The 17597-nt window shown below is 38.3% G+C and overlaps 1 protein-coding gene across 2 annotated transcripts in view; it reads right to left on the bottom strand.

Moving 5' to 3' along the window:
• The window catches only part of chd1 (chromodomain helicase DNA binding protein 1), a 105646-nt gene that overhangs the window by 11492 nt on the left and 76557 nt on the right, over nucleotides 1-17597 (bottom strand). For both annotated transcript variants that reach the window (XM_052019623.1, XM_052019624.1), the window contains exons 20-31: nucleotides 15453-15601; nucleotides 12268-12364; nucleotides 10671-10766; nucleotides 9085-9252; nucleotides 6589-6746; nucleotides 5848-5889; nucleotides 5569-5696; nucleotides 4341-4479; nucleotides 2934-3084; nucleotides 1980-2099; nucleotides 1259-1396; nucleotides 423-683 (exon numbers count right to left, since the gene is read on the bottom strand). In XM_052019623.1, the coding sequence (XP_051875583.1) occupies nucleotides 423-683; nucleotides 1259-1396; nucleotides 1980-2099; nucleotides 2934-3084; nucleotides 4341-4479; nucleotides 5569-5696; nucleotides 5848-5889; nucleotides 6589-6746; nucleotides 9085-9252; nucleotides 10671-10766; nucleotides 12268-12364; nucleotides 15453-15601 (1647 nt within the window). The remainder of the gene's footprint in view (nucleotides 1-422; nucleotides 684-1258; nucleotides 1397-1979; nucleotides 2100-2933; nucleotides 3085-4340; nucleotides 4480-5568; nucleotides 5697-5847; nucleotides 5890-6588; nucleotides 6747-9084; nucleotides 9253-10670; nucleotides 10767-12267; nucleotides 12365-15452; nucleotides 15602-17597) is intronic.

The raw sequence follows: 17597 nt of genomic DNA, 5'->3' as shown, positions 1-17597 counted from the left end.
AGCTTTCCATTTGAGACTGCATTCCCCCTTCACTGCATGCATCTTTAAACAGACCACCAACCACAGTGTATAATATTTGTACCCGGTCCTGACAAAATGGGCTACCTGCTAATCTGCTACATTTCAACATGGGAAATTGAGCTTCTATATTAAAAAAAAGTGAGCAACTTAAACTTTCCATTTCATATTTGCCATTTGGTAAAATACACACAATTCCACACTATACAAAAGCCACATCACCAATCTGGTGAGAGGAACCTATATGAAGATGCAATATGCTGGGACACAAAGGAACAAGCAAACATCAATCTATTCTTTCTGGAAGTTACTTCAGATGATTGAAATTCACAATTCAATGTAAATGCAAGAATAAAGTTCTACATGGATCTGTAACCAGCACTGTATTACTGTTACTGTTTTACCTTTTCTTCTTTTACTTCTTTATCTTTATAAATAGGCTCTTTATCCTTTTCCTCCTTTTCTTTTATTTCTTTCTTGACATCTTTTTCTTTTGTTTCTTTCTTTTCTTCCTTTTCCTTTTTATCTTTTCTAGTTTCTTTTGGCTCTTTTTTGATCTCTTTCTCTTCAGACTCTCTCTTGACTATAATTTCCTGTTCTTTCTCTTCAACATCTCTTTCTGCTTTCAATTTCTTTTTTGCGGGCTTTGCTCCGGCAGCGTCATCCTATAAATAAAAGAAAAAAATTCACTGTGTCTTGAAATCTGCTGCCTCTATATCTATCTAGTCTTCTGGCCTCCAATTTCAAGATTCTCATCTTGTATTTATTTCCTATTTCTCCCAAGATAATTCTGTTTATTCTTCCTTGAACTTTCTATTTGACATGAACCCATCTCTGAGCTCAGCAATGATCAGGGTTCCACACCTGTACATTAATGGGTTTAATCTGAGTAAGGAACAAGGGAAAGATGGAATAAATGACAAGAGTACAGTGCTTTTTAAAATCAAACGGGACAACTTTGGTCTTGCCTGTGCTTAGCTGGAGGAAGTTCTGACATATCATAAACAAATACAGACAGGAAACCAGAAAGCAGGAGGCAAAGAAAAAATGCTGGAAATACTCAGTGGGTCAGGCAGCATCTGTGGAGAAAGAAGCAGAGTTATCTTTTCAAGTTGATTATCTATCAGAACCTTTCATCAGCATGACATGTTTCGTGGAGTTCTGAGTGGGGCTGCAGACACAAAACTGGGTAATAATTTTCCAGTTTACCATAATCCTTGTGCAACATTTGACTCCATACCTTGATCTCTCCTTCCTCATCTGAGCTTTTGACTGAAGGAGGTGGTGGCGATGATGAATCGCTTTTAACATCTTCTACCTTCACAATTTTTACCGCTTTATTTCGTTTATTCCTTGGCTTCCTTTTTCTTGAATTGACCTTTATAAATTAAAGCGCAAAACCAGTGTGAAAAAATGGAGTTCAATAGAAATCTCAAAACTTGTTTATTTAATTAACTAGAATGCCCACCACTTTTATTTCACAAACACTGGATGAGTTAAATGCAGCAGAGTGACCATTAGAAATTAAGGTACATTACATAGTTTAATTTTTGAAATAGATTTCATTGCAATCTGGAAGAGAAACATCTACCATGTCCTGCAAATGAATCCTCTGCCTTTTCTCCTTTTGAGAGATGCTGGTTGTGCAACCACATTACCCTTTCCCACCCATTGTAGCTTAACAGAAGTTGACTTGCAAGCTCAGACGTCAAAATATGTAACAATGTTCTTTCAAAGTTCTGGAATTATTTGTCTAATGCCAATGTGGCAGCACAACACTGCAGTAGTTTACCAAGAGTAACTCACTAGGGGTGGGCAATAAATTTGGCCTAGCCTATCTCTCTTACACCCCTAGAACAAATACAGACTTTCATTAGTATTGATACGACTGTAACCACCCATAGAAACAGATACATGGTGCAGAAGACTTGAAACAGAGAATACTGTACTGCAGTGTCTACCTCAGCAAGCCTTTGTGCTTCCTTTCTGGCCAGATCTTTACTTAGTAGTTTGATGAGGTAGTCAGCTCTGGTCTGCAATTGTTTGGCCTGGGGTTTCTTATCTGGATCATCAGGCAAAATCTAACGACAAAAAAATTGAAATGATTAACAAAGACATTTTCCTAACAGAAAACGCCAGCGTAAGTAGAATTAAAATATCATTCCATTTGTACAACTGGTTGAAATTAAGATTCTATTTTAATGTGATAACTACAATCCTTCAAATTAATTATCTCAAAAGTTCACTTGTTTCAGCCAAGAGAAGACAAAGTTTCTTAATTTTCTTGCTACTTCTAGCACTTATTTTACAGTCAAACCCCAAGATACTGGTCTTTTAAGTTGTAGAACTGCTTTGCCCAACTGGTCTGGCCAGAAATCATCTTATGCAACAAAAAAATGAAGTTAACAACTACCAAGGTCAAGAAATCCTGCCCCTTGCTCCACCCTCTCCCATCAACCAGGCAGGGAAAGCTGCAACTTGATTAGAAACCCTGGAACTCAAAATTGGTCAGTTTTCAACATGTTTGCTGGAACATATTAGATTGGTCAAAAGCAGAAGTGTTCAAATGGAATTTATGATTTATAAAAGTGGATGAAATATACATTACAAATGCATGTTTGTAGATGCAATTCAGCTGGGATGTATTATAACTCCACCATTCTGTTACACCATAGATGATTAAAGCATGTGCAAGTTTTGCATTAATTTATAATTAGTGGGAAATATATTGCCACATTGCAAGAATGCCAGATTATTTTGACATTCTGTACAGTGTGTCTGTATGCAACCATCTAATCGATGGACAATAAATCTTTTACATTCTAATCTGAAATGTTAACCATTTCTCTCTTCATAGTTGCTGCCCAACCTGGTGAATATGCCTATCATTTTTCATTTCTAGAGCAATCTTGTACCTTGTGCGTTAAATTGAGGTCAGGGTCCATTTTAATCATTTCCCAGCTGCCATATCCATATTCATAGATGCCTATTAAAAGATTGGAGTCATCTTCTTTGTTCCACTCCACATCAAAATGAGCAGCTTTAGTATGACATGGGATGGTATACCTGTGGTAGCAAGAAGTTATATTTAAAAGCATACATTTAAAGACTGTATTGAAGTTCCACTACTGAAGACTTGAAAGTGGACCATCACTTTGATTAAATCATTACAATGATTACAGAAAATGTTCTCTGTACTGTACCAAAAAGCTTCTGAACAAACTAAGCAACAAATCTATATTTTACTGTTCATCAAAAGCTAGAAACAATCATTTGTGTGCATGGTTTGTGACCAAGGGACATTTCAGTCTTTCCATGGTTGGGTCGAAGGGCCTGTTTTGTGCTGTATGGCTCAATGCAATGCCCCAAAATATTAATAAAATAGATAATTGAGATTTCTTTTTACTATTCATTCATTTTCTGTGTTCCTGGCTGTGGGGGTGACACTGGCATGGCTCCCATCCCTTGAAGAAGTGCTGAATCTTCTCTCAGAAACATGCAACTACACCGTCACTGTTAAAATGTCTAGGATTTTGGATTTTGATCCACAATGAAGCAAGGTTGGGTGACTATGCTGAAGTAGCTTGCTTTGGAACAAAGGAGACTGAAGGGAGATTCAATCAAGCTGTACAAAATTTATGAGAGGCCTATAATTGAGTTGAACAGGAAGGACCAACTTCCACAAAAATGGAAACATATTGAAGAAAATTGGTAAAACAATTAGAGGAGAGGAAAGGAAAATATCTGCATCCAAAAGGTGGTGCAAGGTCTGGAACTATTGCTAGAGAGCTGGTAAAGTTTAAATTCACAACACATTTAAAAAAAAATACCTGAATGAGCATTGAGTCTACAACGTAAAGGGCTTTGAGCAAAGAGTTAGGATGTGGAAATAGATCACGAGGTACGGAAAAGGCTCTTATGGGGGTGTGAAAGGGAAAATGACCTCCTTTCTGCTGTAACTGCCTTTCAGTCTGAGATCTCTAAAGCTTCCTCTCCCAACAATGATATTGAAATAGCGCATTAATTCAATGAAACCAAAGCCTGTCACTGCTTTAAGTAGTTAATGGAGCTGACACCAAATCATGAAATAAACCAAACAGCCAGTGAGACGACAAAATGTTTTTATAATATCCATTTTACTCAAGGTATTACCAACCATGGCATTAAAATATTATATTGAACATTAATATACCAACACATTGCACGGGGATTTCTTTTGTAAGGTTCAGAATCTGATGTCAAAGCTGCTTAGAAATGTGAAGCAGTTACAATAGAGACAATAAAACTAGTTTATTAAAATCACGTTTTAAATACAAACTTACTTCTTCCTATCCTCAGGATCTGGTGGAATGGATTTGTGCAAAGGTGCAAGCTCCTCTTCATGCGCAATGACGAGTTTAGCATTCACCTGGACACCTGAGATGCGGAATGTAGGTCCCTTCACTTTACCGCGCCTGGCAGCTGTTCCAAAACAAAATTTCAGATGCTTTCAAGGCGAGGATAGCAAATATACCAAATGGCTGTTGCATTTGTTACATCAGATAGGGAAGTAAGATGCAGAACAGGAAAAAATCCCTGACATTTCATGAAACACTGCTGGATGTGCCCACTAGTAGGTAGTGGTGGAGCATTTTGTTCTCTGTCAATGAGTTAAGTGGTGCTTCTTGCCAACAGGTCTATGACTAATGCACATACCTGAGAAGCCCAAGTCCAGAGCTCTCCCAGCTACTAGAAAATTGGTCTTTCCCACTTTAAAATTTTGAAAAATTAAACTTCCAGACATTTGAGGAACTTGCATTGGGCTTTACTGGAAAAGGCGAAAGGCCAAATGAAAATTGTGAAAATTTAAAATAGAGATGAGAATTTGAATGCCAAAGCCGCATCAAGTCAAGTGAAATCAATGTTTAAAAAAAACACAAAGGCAAAAATGCCAATACATAATTCGTGTACTTATCACAATGAACAATTTGCAAAGGAAGGGAGCTTAGGGGTGAGCAATTAGAATTTATCCAGTGACCATCTTTCCTCAATACCGGTTTATTGCCTCCACAGACAGTGCTACTGACATTAGTGAGAAGGATTTGTATTTATAAAGCATCTTTCACAAAACCCAAGATATTCCTAAGGTTTTTATAACCAATGAAATACTTTTTGAAGTGTAGCTTAATTTAGTAATTGTGACAGCCAAGTTGTGTTCACAAACAGCAGCGTAACAAAGACAGATAAACTACTTCACCAACATCAGTCGAGGATTTGAAGACAAACACCGGCCAAGATACCAGAGATAACTCCCCTGCTCTTCTTCACATTGAGGCCAATTTCACCCCTTAGATGGCAAATGGGGCCTTGATTTAACGACCTCTAAAAAGCAGAGAGCACTCCCTCACAACCGCGCCAAGGTGCTAACTGAACTTCTGAACTCGTGTTTTCACAGTGAGACTTAAACCCACAATCTTTTGACCAAGAGCTGTAGCCGTGTTTCAAATTTACTATAATGGTTCACCATCCTATTCACTCCTTTCCAGTTCGAAAGTTCGGAATTATGTGTACCTGTCTTCTCCTGCCCAGTTGACTCTCGTAGAGCCTTAATGCAACCATTATGCACCATCTCTCCCAAACGCCTGAGGTCTACCTCCGACTTATCCACCAGTTCAGCATCACGAGCAATTGCTTCCAGCCTATGGGAAAGGATCCAATATGTTAAAATTAAGCAGTTTTAGCTATATTTTGCAAATATTTTACTAACCCAGGTGGTGAGCCGTACACTTCAATATAAACCTGGTTTTACTCCTTATTTTCTACTTAAAATTGAACAAACTGGTAGCATACCTATCCAGAGGTCCACCAAACTTCTTGTAACTCTTGATAAACCTAATAAATACAAAACAGTTTTACTAAACTAATGATTGCATTAAAAGTGAATCAATGCTTTCTAAAGAAACCCAATGGGTACAAAACACTTCTTAAACTGTGATTCATGTGGTACTGCCTCATGAATTGCACCTCAGCCACAATGTTATTATGATTCAAGGTATTAAAAATTTAATTCAAATGTACTTCTGCAGCATTTCACTATCCAATTATGGATTGCAGATGTTTTGAAGCAGTGATTTTTCAACATTTACTGGAAGACTTCTTACTGTGTCACTCAGTAACTCATATACGTAGGTTAATTACAATAGTGTTATACTATATATTTCACAATGTATCGTCTGTTAAGGGGAAACTGCCTTTCGTCCAAAATAACGTTGGCAAAAACCTGGGATATTCAGTGTTTCATTGTTGTTGGTCCAGGAAATTTTACAAATTGAAATGTTCTTTTGGTTTTCAGGTTAGCTGCATCGAATAATTTAGATCATATGTCCTTTGACAAAATGAAATCCTACGCACACAAGACAAATCATTTTTCATGCATTAAATATAGATGTATACTGAGCAAGCCTCCAAACTATTAATATTTTATGATGGAATCTTTGGAGTTTAGTAGATACAAGTAATCATTGTGACATTGGATGAAAAAAAAGAGGAGTTTTATTGTGCTCATCAGCCTGATCTATATTTAAAGCATACCTTCGAATCTCAGCATCACTAAACCCTTTAATATTTTCACGAGGAATTGTCCGAGGTCTCCCACGTTTTTTAGGACGCTTCCCTTCAGAAATCGAGTCGCTGTCAGACTCCGAAGATCGCCTCCTTCTTCGCCTTCCTTCACTTCCATTAAAACTTATCTGAAGTAGAGAGACAGGACGAATAAAACTAAATGTTACATGCAACTTTTCAGCACTTTTCAGCAGCCCAATAAACTACAGCACTGAAAATATGCGTTATGTAATGGTATTCATAAAAAAAGCTAGCATTCTTTTCCACTTAACAAATAAGCCAAAGGGAACATCTTAAAAATATCATTTGACTTCTTGTTTATGACTGCATGAATAATTGATGAAAGGAACTAAGGATGCAATACATTTTCTGCCCCAAGATGACTATAGTGTGCTTTAATTATAAAGTTTCATTTTTGAGAACTTACTGTACTGAGAGAAGACACTCCTGCAAAAGGTTTGTATGTATACTCACTTTGGTTATGTACCAGTTCAGATGATTCAACCCGATTTTGATATCATCCTGACCAGTTTCTACCTACCTGCCATTGTTCTTGGGAGATGTTGCCATCTAGTGGTGAAAAATAAGCACCACAAACTAAATAGGTACAGAAAATATCAACACGTGTAATGAGAACCTTTGGGAACAGACAATGGCTATTTAATTTCTCAAACCTGTTCGAATCCTATTGAGATCATATCTGATCAATGACTTAACTTCAAATAGCTACCTTTTTTCCCCCCAGTTCTAATGACAAGTGTTTAACCATCTTCCTATTATAGCCGCTGAATATTTCCAGCACTTCCTGCTTTTACCCTAGAAACTGCATCACACTTTTGCAGTAGGTACTTTACACACAGTAACAATGAATTTACATTTTAGCCAGCACCGCCACCTTCACAGACAGTATATTCTCATAATCTTGGGGGTTGAAGGTGGCATCGGCTTGGGGGTAGTCATCATTCCTGGGTGGGTTGCCAACATAACACTTCAAAAAAAAATGGGACAAATTGTGAGGGATCATATTTTTCCTCAGCAGAAATTATTTGATTCCCCCTTCCTCCAATTCCCAAAACCATCCAGTGGAGAGAGCAGCTGAGCATTTCCAGCACTTGCTGATTTTATTTTAGATATCTGTCATTAGCTATTCTCCTATTGGCTTACTTTTCCTTTCACTGCAATTTTGTTTCTCTAATGAAGTAATGCCAGAGAAATGCAAATGCTGCATCCCCATTCAAAAAAGCAAAAAGGTGGAGAAACAAACCCACTTGGAAAGACAGATTTATAAATTGAAGTAAATGCAGAGTTGATAAAAATAAATTGCATTTGACTAATTTGATTTGAGTTCCTTGATGAGGGAGCAGACACAGTTCAGAAGGTTTGAGTGGTGAAAGTTGTGGATATGGACTTCCAAAATGTTTGATGAAGGACTAGATTTTAAGCTTGTTGGCAAAATTGAAGACTGTATGAATGGGGCAATGTGGCACCAGTGAAAAAACTGAATAAAGAACAGAGCAGCAGTTGTTTTGCACTGGTGTGTGCAGGGGTATCAGCCAGGAGTAACTGTTGAGACCACTCCTCTTTTTCATACACACAGCCTGGAGGATGGTACACAGGGCATTATTTTGAACTCTGCAGGTATGAACCACAGAAACATCATCAACATGAGAAGAGCGGGGGGGGGGGGGGGGGGGGTGTATGTGGGGAGGGAGACACATAGACCATTAAAACAGGCAGGCACACTACAGGTGAAATCTGAAGTGCTGTACTAAACTTTAGAAAGGTTAACCAAGGCTTGAAGGAGGACAGAGAAGACCTACCAGATTGCTATCACAGACAAAAGGCACATTATGTGAAGAGATCAGAGAAAGTAGGACTGTTCTCCATGAATCAGAGAAGGTTTAACTGTCATACAGTATGATGTTTTGATACAGTAAAGAAAATGTTCCCTGTATAACAAGGTTTGGTAGAGATTTCATGTATAAAGCAAGTTCCAAAAGAACAAAAGGCAACAAGATGAAAAAATAAATTACACAGCATTGCTGGAAAGAAATGCCCAGAAGTGTGCTACAGGCAAATTCAATAATAATATTCAAGAGTATTAGATAAATATTCATATTTATCTATGTGAATAAATGCCTATAAGGCTATAAAAATGGAACAGGAGAATGGGACCAAATAGAAAAGCTCACTTGTAATTGGTTTTCTTCTGCACCATACCATTATATGATTCTATGCGAGATTGCTCCAGTTAGGTAAGAAAATGGTAGCCATTTAGATTGAACCAATAAAGCATTTATTGACACTCCTGTACCCAGAGATCCTTTGGCTGTGAATAAGTGAGGTAAGCCATTGAAAATGCTTTATTGGTTAAGTCTACAAATGGTCAACCTTGTGGAATACGATGATTGTGTCATGAAACTTTTTATTTCTTTTACTACAGAAGAAACTTAAGTTACAATATACCTGTTTGGCACAATTGCGCATTCGAGGAAGCAAGTAGATCTCTTCAAGTTCCTTCTGCCTTTCTTCTTCCTCCATCCTTCTCCGCTGTGCTTCTGGAATTATGTCATCCCAGTCCTTGCTATTGCGCTGAGGCTCAAGGTCATCATCCATTGTTGAAAAGTTTGCCACCTATGGTGAGAAAAGCAATTTCCAGAGCACTTTGAACAAGAGTACATAAAATTAAAAATAAAATTAAGCAGTAAAGGGGGGGGAAGGGGGAACTGAAATGTTACTGGTTGCTGACCTTTCATCAGAACTGGCCAATACTAATACAAACTGGAAAGATTGGCTACTTGAATTTGTTTAATCCAAATAGTGTCTCAAGGGCTGTAATGTGCCTAGTCAGAAGATGTGATACTGTTCCTGAAGCTCACGAGGCTTCACTGAAACTGTAGAAGAGGTCAGCGTGGGAATGGAATGGTGAATTAAAGTAATAGGCAAGTGAAGGCTCACAGTCACCTTTGCATATCTTCTGTAAAACGGTTCCCCAATCTGGGCTTTGTTTCTCCAAAGTCGAGGACAGCATATTGGAGGACCAAATGCAGTACATTACATTGGAGGAACCACAAGTGAACTGTCGTTTCACTTGGAAGGAGTCTTTTGGTCCTTGGATAGTGACAACAGAGAAAAGGACTGGTGTTGCATCTCCTCTGGTTGCATGGGGAAGGGGAGCAGTCCCCGATGGAGATGATAGAGTGAACCAGGGAGGCACAGAGAGAATAGCCCCTATGGAATGCTGAAAGTGAAGGGAATTATGTATCTGGAAGTAGCATCAAGTTAAAGATGGTGGATGCTTTGGAGAGCTCTGTTGAATTCTCCACTCAGGTATGTTACAGCCCTTGAGACTTCAATATTAAGTTCACCTATTTCAGTTAATTAGCCATTTCAGTTCACATCAAAACTGATTATTTCCAGCATTCCCTTCGAGGTCACATTTCCACCAACAGCATTGTTTCAAATCTTAAGGTTCCAGCAACATTTTCCTCACTTCTGTTCTCATTTACCTACTTTCATCTCTTCTGGGAAGATCAAATATGATTAACAAGCCTATACTACCCTCTCTTGCTAGCATGACCTCCACCTGCACCAGTCTCTCTTGGTCTGCACCCAATCACAGATATTCCTTTTGTTTTCTTTACCCTTCCCATTTCTCTGCAACTGAAAACATGTTTGATTTCTAACATTTCCTTGTTCTTGTGGAAAGTCATTGACCCAAGCATTAACTCTATTACTCTCTCCAGAGATGCTGGTTGACCTGCTGAGTATTTCCAACATTTGCTGTTTTTATTTCAGATGTTCAATATATGCAATTTTTGCTTTTTAGAGAAATTCCTCTTGGCTCTGAACCTTTTACAGTTAATTTAATTATATTTATGATATTCTGCATTGTTGTTCCAGTGGGAAGAGCAAAAGTAATTCTTGCTTTACTGTTTGGTTGGGCGATCTCATTTGATGAATAAAACTCTGTCAAATAGGTACTAAATAAATCTCAAAAATGCACAGGTCAGCAAATGAAGTTGAATGTAACAACAAAAGCTCCTCAGTACCTTGAACTGGGATAGCAGCTCCTCCCCCACAGTGGTAGGTCCCGGTTCATTCTCGTGAGTTTCAGCGCGGCAAAGAATTTCATCAATGTCCATTTCCTGCAATTAAAATTTACATACAATTGTTGTTTGTAAAGTGTTCATTCTGCACATTACATTTCATTAATATATCCTTAACTACTTTGAAACACTTCAGCTTAATCTTTATTCAACATAACACATCTTGAAGTGAAAATATTGAGGAAGATTAAAACAGCTTTAAAACACTGGAGAGGCAACAAGTGTGGTTTCCAGTGAAATCTAAACTAAAATAACTCCTGATGCTTCTCCTTAACTTTACCTCAAAAATTGAGTTCATGGTTTGAAATTTGAGCTAGATTTTCTTCTATGTTTGTTTTACTGCTAGCATTTACCTACTCCACTGTATGTTGATATGAATTTAAAGCTCGAGGCAACTTAAAGGTTCAGGAACTAGCAACAGGATGTTTTTTTTTCTGGTAAATGGGTTTATTAGTTGCAAAGTGTTTGAGCATTCAGTTGCAAGCTTCAACGTATCCAGTTTTTCAAAGGCATCTAATCCAAATTCTCACATAAGGACCTTGTTTGAGAAACAGGAGAATGACATCCAAATGTACTACCTGAGTGTAGTGACATATGCCTCATCAGATCAAGCAAGAAATGTCAGTCACAAACTTCAAGATCCTGCATTAAACACATTTACCTCTTACGAACACCTTCCTCTCACTGTACTGAAATCTACCACTGATGTCTATAGGATTCTGAGATATACCTTAAATCCCAACCATCATCTGTCTCTTATCCTTCATTGTCAACTCTGCATTACAAACCTCTCATTAAAGGCCCAACATTTTTAATTTCAAGCACATATCAAACTTCATTATTGTCTGACTTTGGAACCTAAATTTATTGCACCCAGAAAACTGTCTTCTTAAAAGGAGAATGTTCTGGCTGCAATGGCCACAAGTGGTAGTCTATCTAACTAGCTGTGCCTGACCCATGAAGGGAAACCTCTCTACAAAGGCAGATGGTCAAGGAAATACATTCTCTGGTGACACTGAGGGTGACTAAAATTTCTCTAGATTCCACAAAGTGACCTAGTAATCCTTGGGTACCAGGACAGACTTGATAAGCAAAACTCCCCTGTAGTCATTATGGATCAAGAACAAGTCATCAACCTGTAGAACCTAACTTATGATAACATTCAAAAACAAATTCAGCCTGAAATAGAATACTGGATGAGAGGTCTGATAGAGCACAAAAGGCAAGCAAATTTGCTAACCAGAGTTACTGCTGACCATAAAGAACTTCTGCAATATCCTTAAGATGTTATGTGACACATAACACATTTACTTCATCCTTCTCAGCACTGTGACACCATTCTCCTGGGGAAAAACATCAAATTCTGAAAGGACAGTCTGACCGCTACCAAAACCTCCGAGATGAGCTATCAGTGATCTGGCTGTGGATCAAGTGCCTCCATGAATCTATGGCAACCTTGCAAAAGAGAACCTGTTGTGGCTGCAAAGGCCATCCAGTTGGCCACAAATGGTTTTGAAGGGCATCATAATGATTTTTCTACCTGTGGTTCTTGTTCCTCTCCTTCTGGTTCTTTGAAAAGCTCCTCAGCTCCAAACTTCAAGATAGCTGCCAGTTCTTCTTTATTAAAAGGAGTTGAACTGGAATTAAGAGAAATTTTAAAGAAAATGAGAGTTCTTAATCACATTCAATACACAAACACATGGGATTTATCTGAAAATAAAATGCAATTCTAGAACACAATCTGCAACACTATCTTTGCAGTACAAAGTTCCACAGCTACAGGTATGTTAACTGTCTCAGACAGAACAGTTGCTACAAGTATCTAACTGCATCTGCAAAGATGGTATCTGCTCACAAGAAAAAATGAATTTCAAGAACCCATACTTACATTTACATTACCATTTTTACCAACATTTGTGGAATCTTACTGTTATCCTATAATAATGGCTTGACAAAAAAAACTCGAAGTACTTGGCTTTTTTGTCTTCGAGTTTTTAAACATTTTAAAATCATTTAATTTTTTTTTTCAAAAAGGCTTGGTGAATTTACAACATTTGAAAGTTTGTGATGTTAGGACCACTGCTTTTCTTAATGACTTGGACTTGGGTGCACAGAGCAGAATTTCTAAATTTGAAAATGCACACATGACTAATAAAGATATTTTATAAATGACACGAAAACTTTGTGGTGCAGTTAGTAATAGACTTCAAAGCAATACAGACATACTGGTGGAATAGGCTTCAAGGTTGTAGATGATATATAATGCTGAGAAATGCTTATTAGGGGACATGGAATGAACACGATTGGTAAATGAATCAAAATTGACATAAGAAAATCACTTTCTAATGCAGCATACTGTTAGAGTCTGGGTCGCACTGCCTGGAGTAGCAATGGATTCAAAATCAATTCTAGTGGTGAAAAAGGGAACCAAATAAGTACTGGAAAGAGAATATAGAGTACTCTGTGAACAGTGGAGAGGGGCAAGACTTGCTGGATTGACTTTGCAGAGAGCCAGTTTGGACCTGACACACCAAATGCCTCTTACCACGTTGATACCATTCTGTGATTCAACACATTTTAGTGTCTCCACCAATATATTTTAGTTCCTAAATGGCTCCACTGTTCATTCTATTGTCAAAACGCTTACATAAAACCATTGGAATCCATTATTTTATGGCTGACCTGTGGTTTGGGGTCATGTCAGAAATTAAATGTTTATTTACAGTTTTCACAGAAGTGAACTAAGAGGGATAGCCAATCTCATGGGAAGCTACTCAGTAAATTCACATCCCTTGGCACACAACTCTTTTTTCTCCTCTCTCTCCAAATACAAAATAACTCCAATAGGCTTTAGCCCTTTGAGATAGGTTTCACCACCCAAAGAGTTATCCAGCCTGTCAACGAATTAAAAGAGCCCTGCAATTTTATTCTGCAGGACATTACGGAAGTCTGCTTATTTGAAATTTGCAATCTTTCGCTGTTTCTCTTCCATGGCATATAACAGGCTAAAATTCAAACCAACTTGTTTATATTGGGCAGCTCACAGAGATAATTAGATGAAATCCAAATGGTCTACTGACTTAAAACACAACGAAGACTACACAGATAGTTGCAGTTTTCAATCTTGAGTACTGCACTTTATTTATTTTGGGGAATTGGGATACTTGAAGTAGTTTACTAGTCATGGAGAGAAATATTAAACTCCCAGCCTCCTTTCTGACATTCACTTTTAATTACTCCTCATGTTTTCGCATGGGATACTGTACTTTTAAAAATCCTAGATACAGAGTAAACAACCAAAAGTGTGCCTAAATTACATTGGTTGAATATCTCACTTTGCACTCTCTCCCAATGTGCCGTGTACGTATTGTTAACTAGCTAACTAAGCACAGCAGACTCAATTCTGTGCACATTTCTGTAGAGGAAAGTTTGGATTTTCTTTTGGTTCTGGTCTCCCAATGTTTTCCAAAAACAATTTGATTTTGCTAAGTGCTTTAAGCATCAACATGGATCAATAAAACAGTAAATATTGGAAACACTCAGCAGGTCAGGCAACATTTGTGGAGGTGGGGGGGCGGGGGGGAGTTAATGCTTTAGGTCAATGATCCTGGCAGAGATGGAAGAGCAAATCAGCAGCAGCAATTTACTTGTACTTATATTTATTGCACAGGTATTCTTCAATTTATAAATGTTTCACTTACCAATTTTCACTATGGCATCATGGACTATTTGAGATACACGTCTTCGATTTCCAAAGCTATTTTTCACTATAATTCTGCCATAGGACTACACTGTACCAATAACACTCACAACACACTTCCTCCAGCCATTTAGATTTTTAAAAAAATTTCTTAACAAAACTCTTTTCAGAAACACACGCCTTTTATAAATTGATGAATGACCGTACTGCATTCACTGCTCACAATGTGGTTTCCCATTGGGGAAACCAAATGCAGGTTGGTGACCACTTTGTCCAACAGCTCTCTTCAAGTCTGCATCCATGATCCTGGTCTTAAGAGTTGCCTAGTTATTTACTTCCCTTCCTCTCATTCTGACCTTGGTCATTGTAATCTTGAGCAACAAAAAATAAAACCACTCTTCCTGCCCCCTCGATTGGGCACATCGTGTTTTTTTGATTTGGCAAGGTAAACGAATTCAGATAAGCAGCATTTCCAACTATCGATTTTACATTTCAGGCTAGCTTTTTCCGCTAGTGGTTTCGGAATCTTTTTAATTACCCTATGTTATCATTTGCACTTCTGTCATTTAATCCTCCTGGCTACTCACCTGGTATGTTAATTGCCTCTCTTGCTCCCTGGATGTTGCCCAACCTGCTGAATATTTCCAGCATATTGTTTAATTTCAGATTTCCAGCAAATGTAGTATTTTGCTTTTGGATATTGATTAACCTTCTGAAGAAATTTGTATTTAAAATAATAATTTGCTTTTAAAAATTGGGAAACGTAGTTTCAGAGCAGAATTCCACTCTGCAAGTCAACAAATAAGCTGAAAAGGATGGATGTGGATTAGGAAGCAGATGTTAGGTGCTTTAAGATTCTGCCCAATTGGGAAACCTCATCCTTTCTCAGTGTATTGTTAGAATGAGACACTAATGAACACCAAAAGAGCGGAGTACAAGAGATTTAATTGCACCCTCTAACAATCACTAATTTCTTAGTTTCTTGTTTCATAAATTATGAACTTCAGGAAGATATTGCCACGTACTTTGTAGGATTGGAGCCAGTGTGCAGCACAGTTTTCCCCGTTGTATCCATTCTCTGTATAACAAGGTGATCCAGCACCATCTTCTTTTTTGCTCTTTCAATGATCTCTTCCTCTACTGTTCCCTTTGTAACTAGCCGATAAATATTAACCTGAAAGATGAACCTCAACCATCATCTCCTTGCAAATGAATTCTGAATCCACTTGGAGCATATGAACGAATTAGAAGAGGTCAAAAACGAGGAATTAAAAAAGCAAAAAGGAACTATAAAATTATAAAAAATCAAGGAGCAAACAATGTAAAACACTTTTACAGATACATCAATGAAAGGATGGGAATGACGACATTAAAGGATGGACTGGATAATACCAGAAAATAAGGAGATGACAGAAATATTAAATTATTACTTTGCTTCTGTATTCATCGGGGAGACAGTACTAGTGGACATATTGATGATGGCATGAAAAATAGTAAGTGCAATTAAAAGAGAAAAAGGGGGCATATTAAATAAACCAATCAAGTTCAAAGTGGATAAAACACATGGCCCAGATGGATTTCATTCATGCATTTTAAAAGAATTTATGAGAGAGCTAGCAAAGGCAATAAGATATATTTAATAGTTCATTAGAAAAAGCTGTAGTGCCATAGTGGTAGAGAGCTAACATAATGCTTGTATTTAAAGAAGTGGTCAGAACACATCTGGGGAAGTGTAGGCCAGGTAGCTTAATATTGGTAATAAGAAAAATAATGGAATTCCTACTAAAGGAGAGAATAGAACATCTAGAAATGAACAATCAATGTGGATTTCAAAAGGGTAAACCTTGCATAACCATTGCTGTTTTTGTTCGAGAGAGGAGCGAGAGAGGAGCGAGAGAGGAGCGAGAGAGGAGCGAGAGAGGAGCGAGAGAGGAGCGAGAGAGGAGCGAGAGAGGAGCGAGAGAGGAGCGAGAGAGGAGCGAGAGAGGAGCGAGAGAGGAGCGAGAGAGGAGCGAGAGAGGAGCGAGAGAGGAGCGAGAGAGGAGCGAGAGAGGAGCGAGAGAGGAGCGAGAGAGGAGCGAGAGAGGAGCGAGAGAGGAGCGAGAGAGGAGCGAGAGAGGAGCGAGAGAGGAGCGAGAGAGGAGCGAGAGAGGAGCGAGAGAGGAGCGAGAGAGGAGCGAGAGAGGAGCGAGAGAGGAGCGAGAGAGGAGCGAGAGAGGAGCGAGAGAGGAGCGAGAGAGGAGCGAGAGAGGAGCGAGAGATGGCAAGGGTGATGCAGTAGATGCAAATTATCTACACTTTGGAAGGTCCTCTTTAAATTATCCCATGAATAACTTCAAAGAGTGCAGAGTGAGGGATTAAATGGCAGAAAGGATTGTTACCTGTCATCAAGTCAGGAAAGCAGATAGTGGAAGCAATGTTAGTTATTCAGTGGAAGGAGGTAAAGAATGGTTCTCCCTAAGAATCAGAACTGGGGTCACTGCTTTTCACGATTTACTTTAATGATTTAGACTCTAGAAACAAAATCACAATTTCTGAACTTTTTGAGGGGGAGAGAAATGTCGAGGAGGGAGGATAGTTAATAGTCAAAGGACTCTAAAGATAACAGGTGGACATCAATAAAAGTTGTGACACAGCTTAGAAAGGCTATAAAAAGGGCAGATCAAAGACCAGTGTTTATTTCTACATAGATAGAATTGAAAGTAGAGAAGTTATGGAAAGCACATAGCGGCACTGCAGAGGGTGAAAAGGGCAAGACTGAAAAGAAAGATACCAGAAATGAGAGCATATATCAAGAAAAAATGAACATTCTGGGTCTCTTCTCTTCTGAAAGTTGCGACGTAACAGCGGTCTTTAAATTTATTAAAGGTTTAAACAGAGAAAATTGTCAGCAAGAAATCCCACTGGGAGCACTGAAAGAATTACTTTATATAATGACCAGCTAGGATGTGGAACTGGCTGCCACAGAGAGAGGTTGAAGCATTAAAGAGAAGGCTAACAAATATACACGATAGCAGGGAATAGAGGATCAGTCAAATAGATTTGGAGGCGGCTCAGCTACAGCATAAACACTGGTTGGGCCAAACAACCCATTTCTATATTTTATGTGACGCAAGTTTTTAAACCATCACAGAGGTGACAGCTGCAAAAAATGCAGATGGTCGAAGTTT

The sequence above is a fragment of the Pristis pectinata genome, chromosome 7, assembly GCF_009764475.1.
Source record: "Pristis pectinata isolate sPriPec2 chromosome 7, sPriPec2.1.pri, whole genome shotgun sequence".
In the NCBI taxonomy this organism is placed as follows: domain Eukaryota; kingdom Metazoa; phylum Chordata; class Chondrichthyes; order Rhinopristiformes; family Pristidae; genus Pristis; species Pristis pectinata.
The sequence above is the reverse complement of the archived record's forward strand: the minus strand, read 5'-3'. Positions and strand labels throughout refer to the sequence as shown.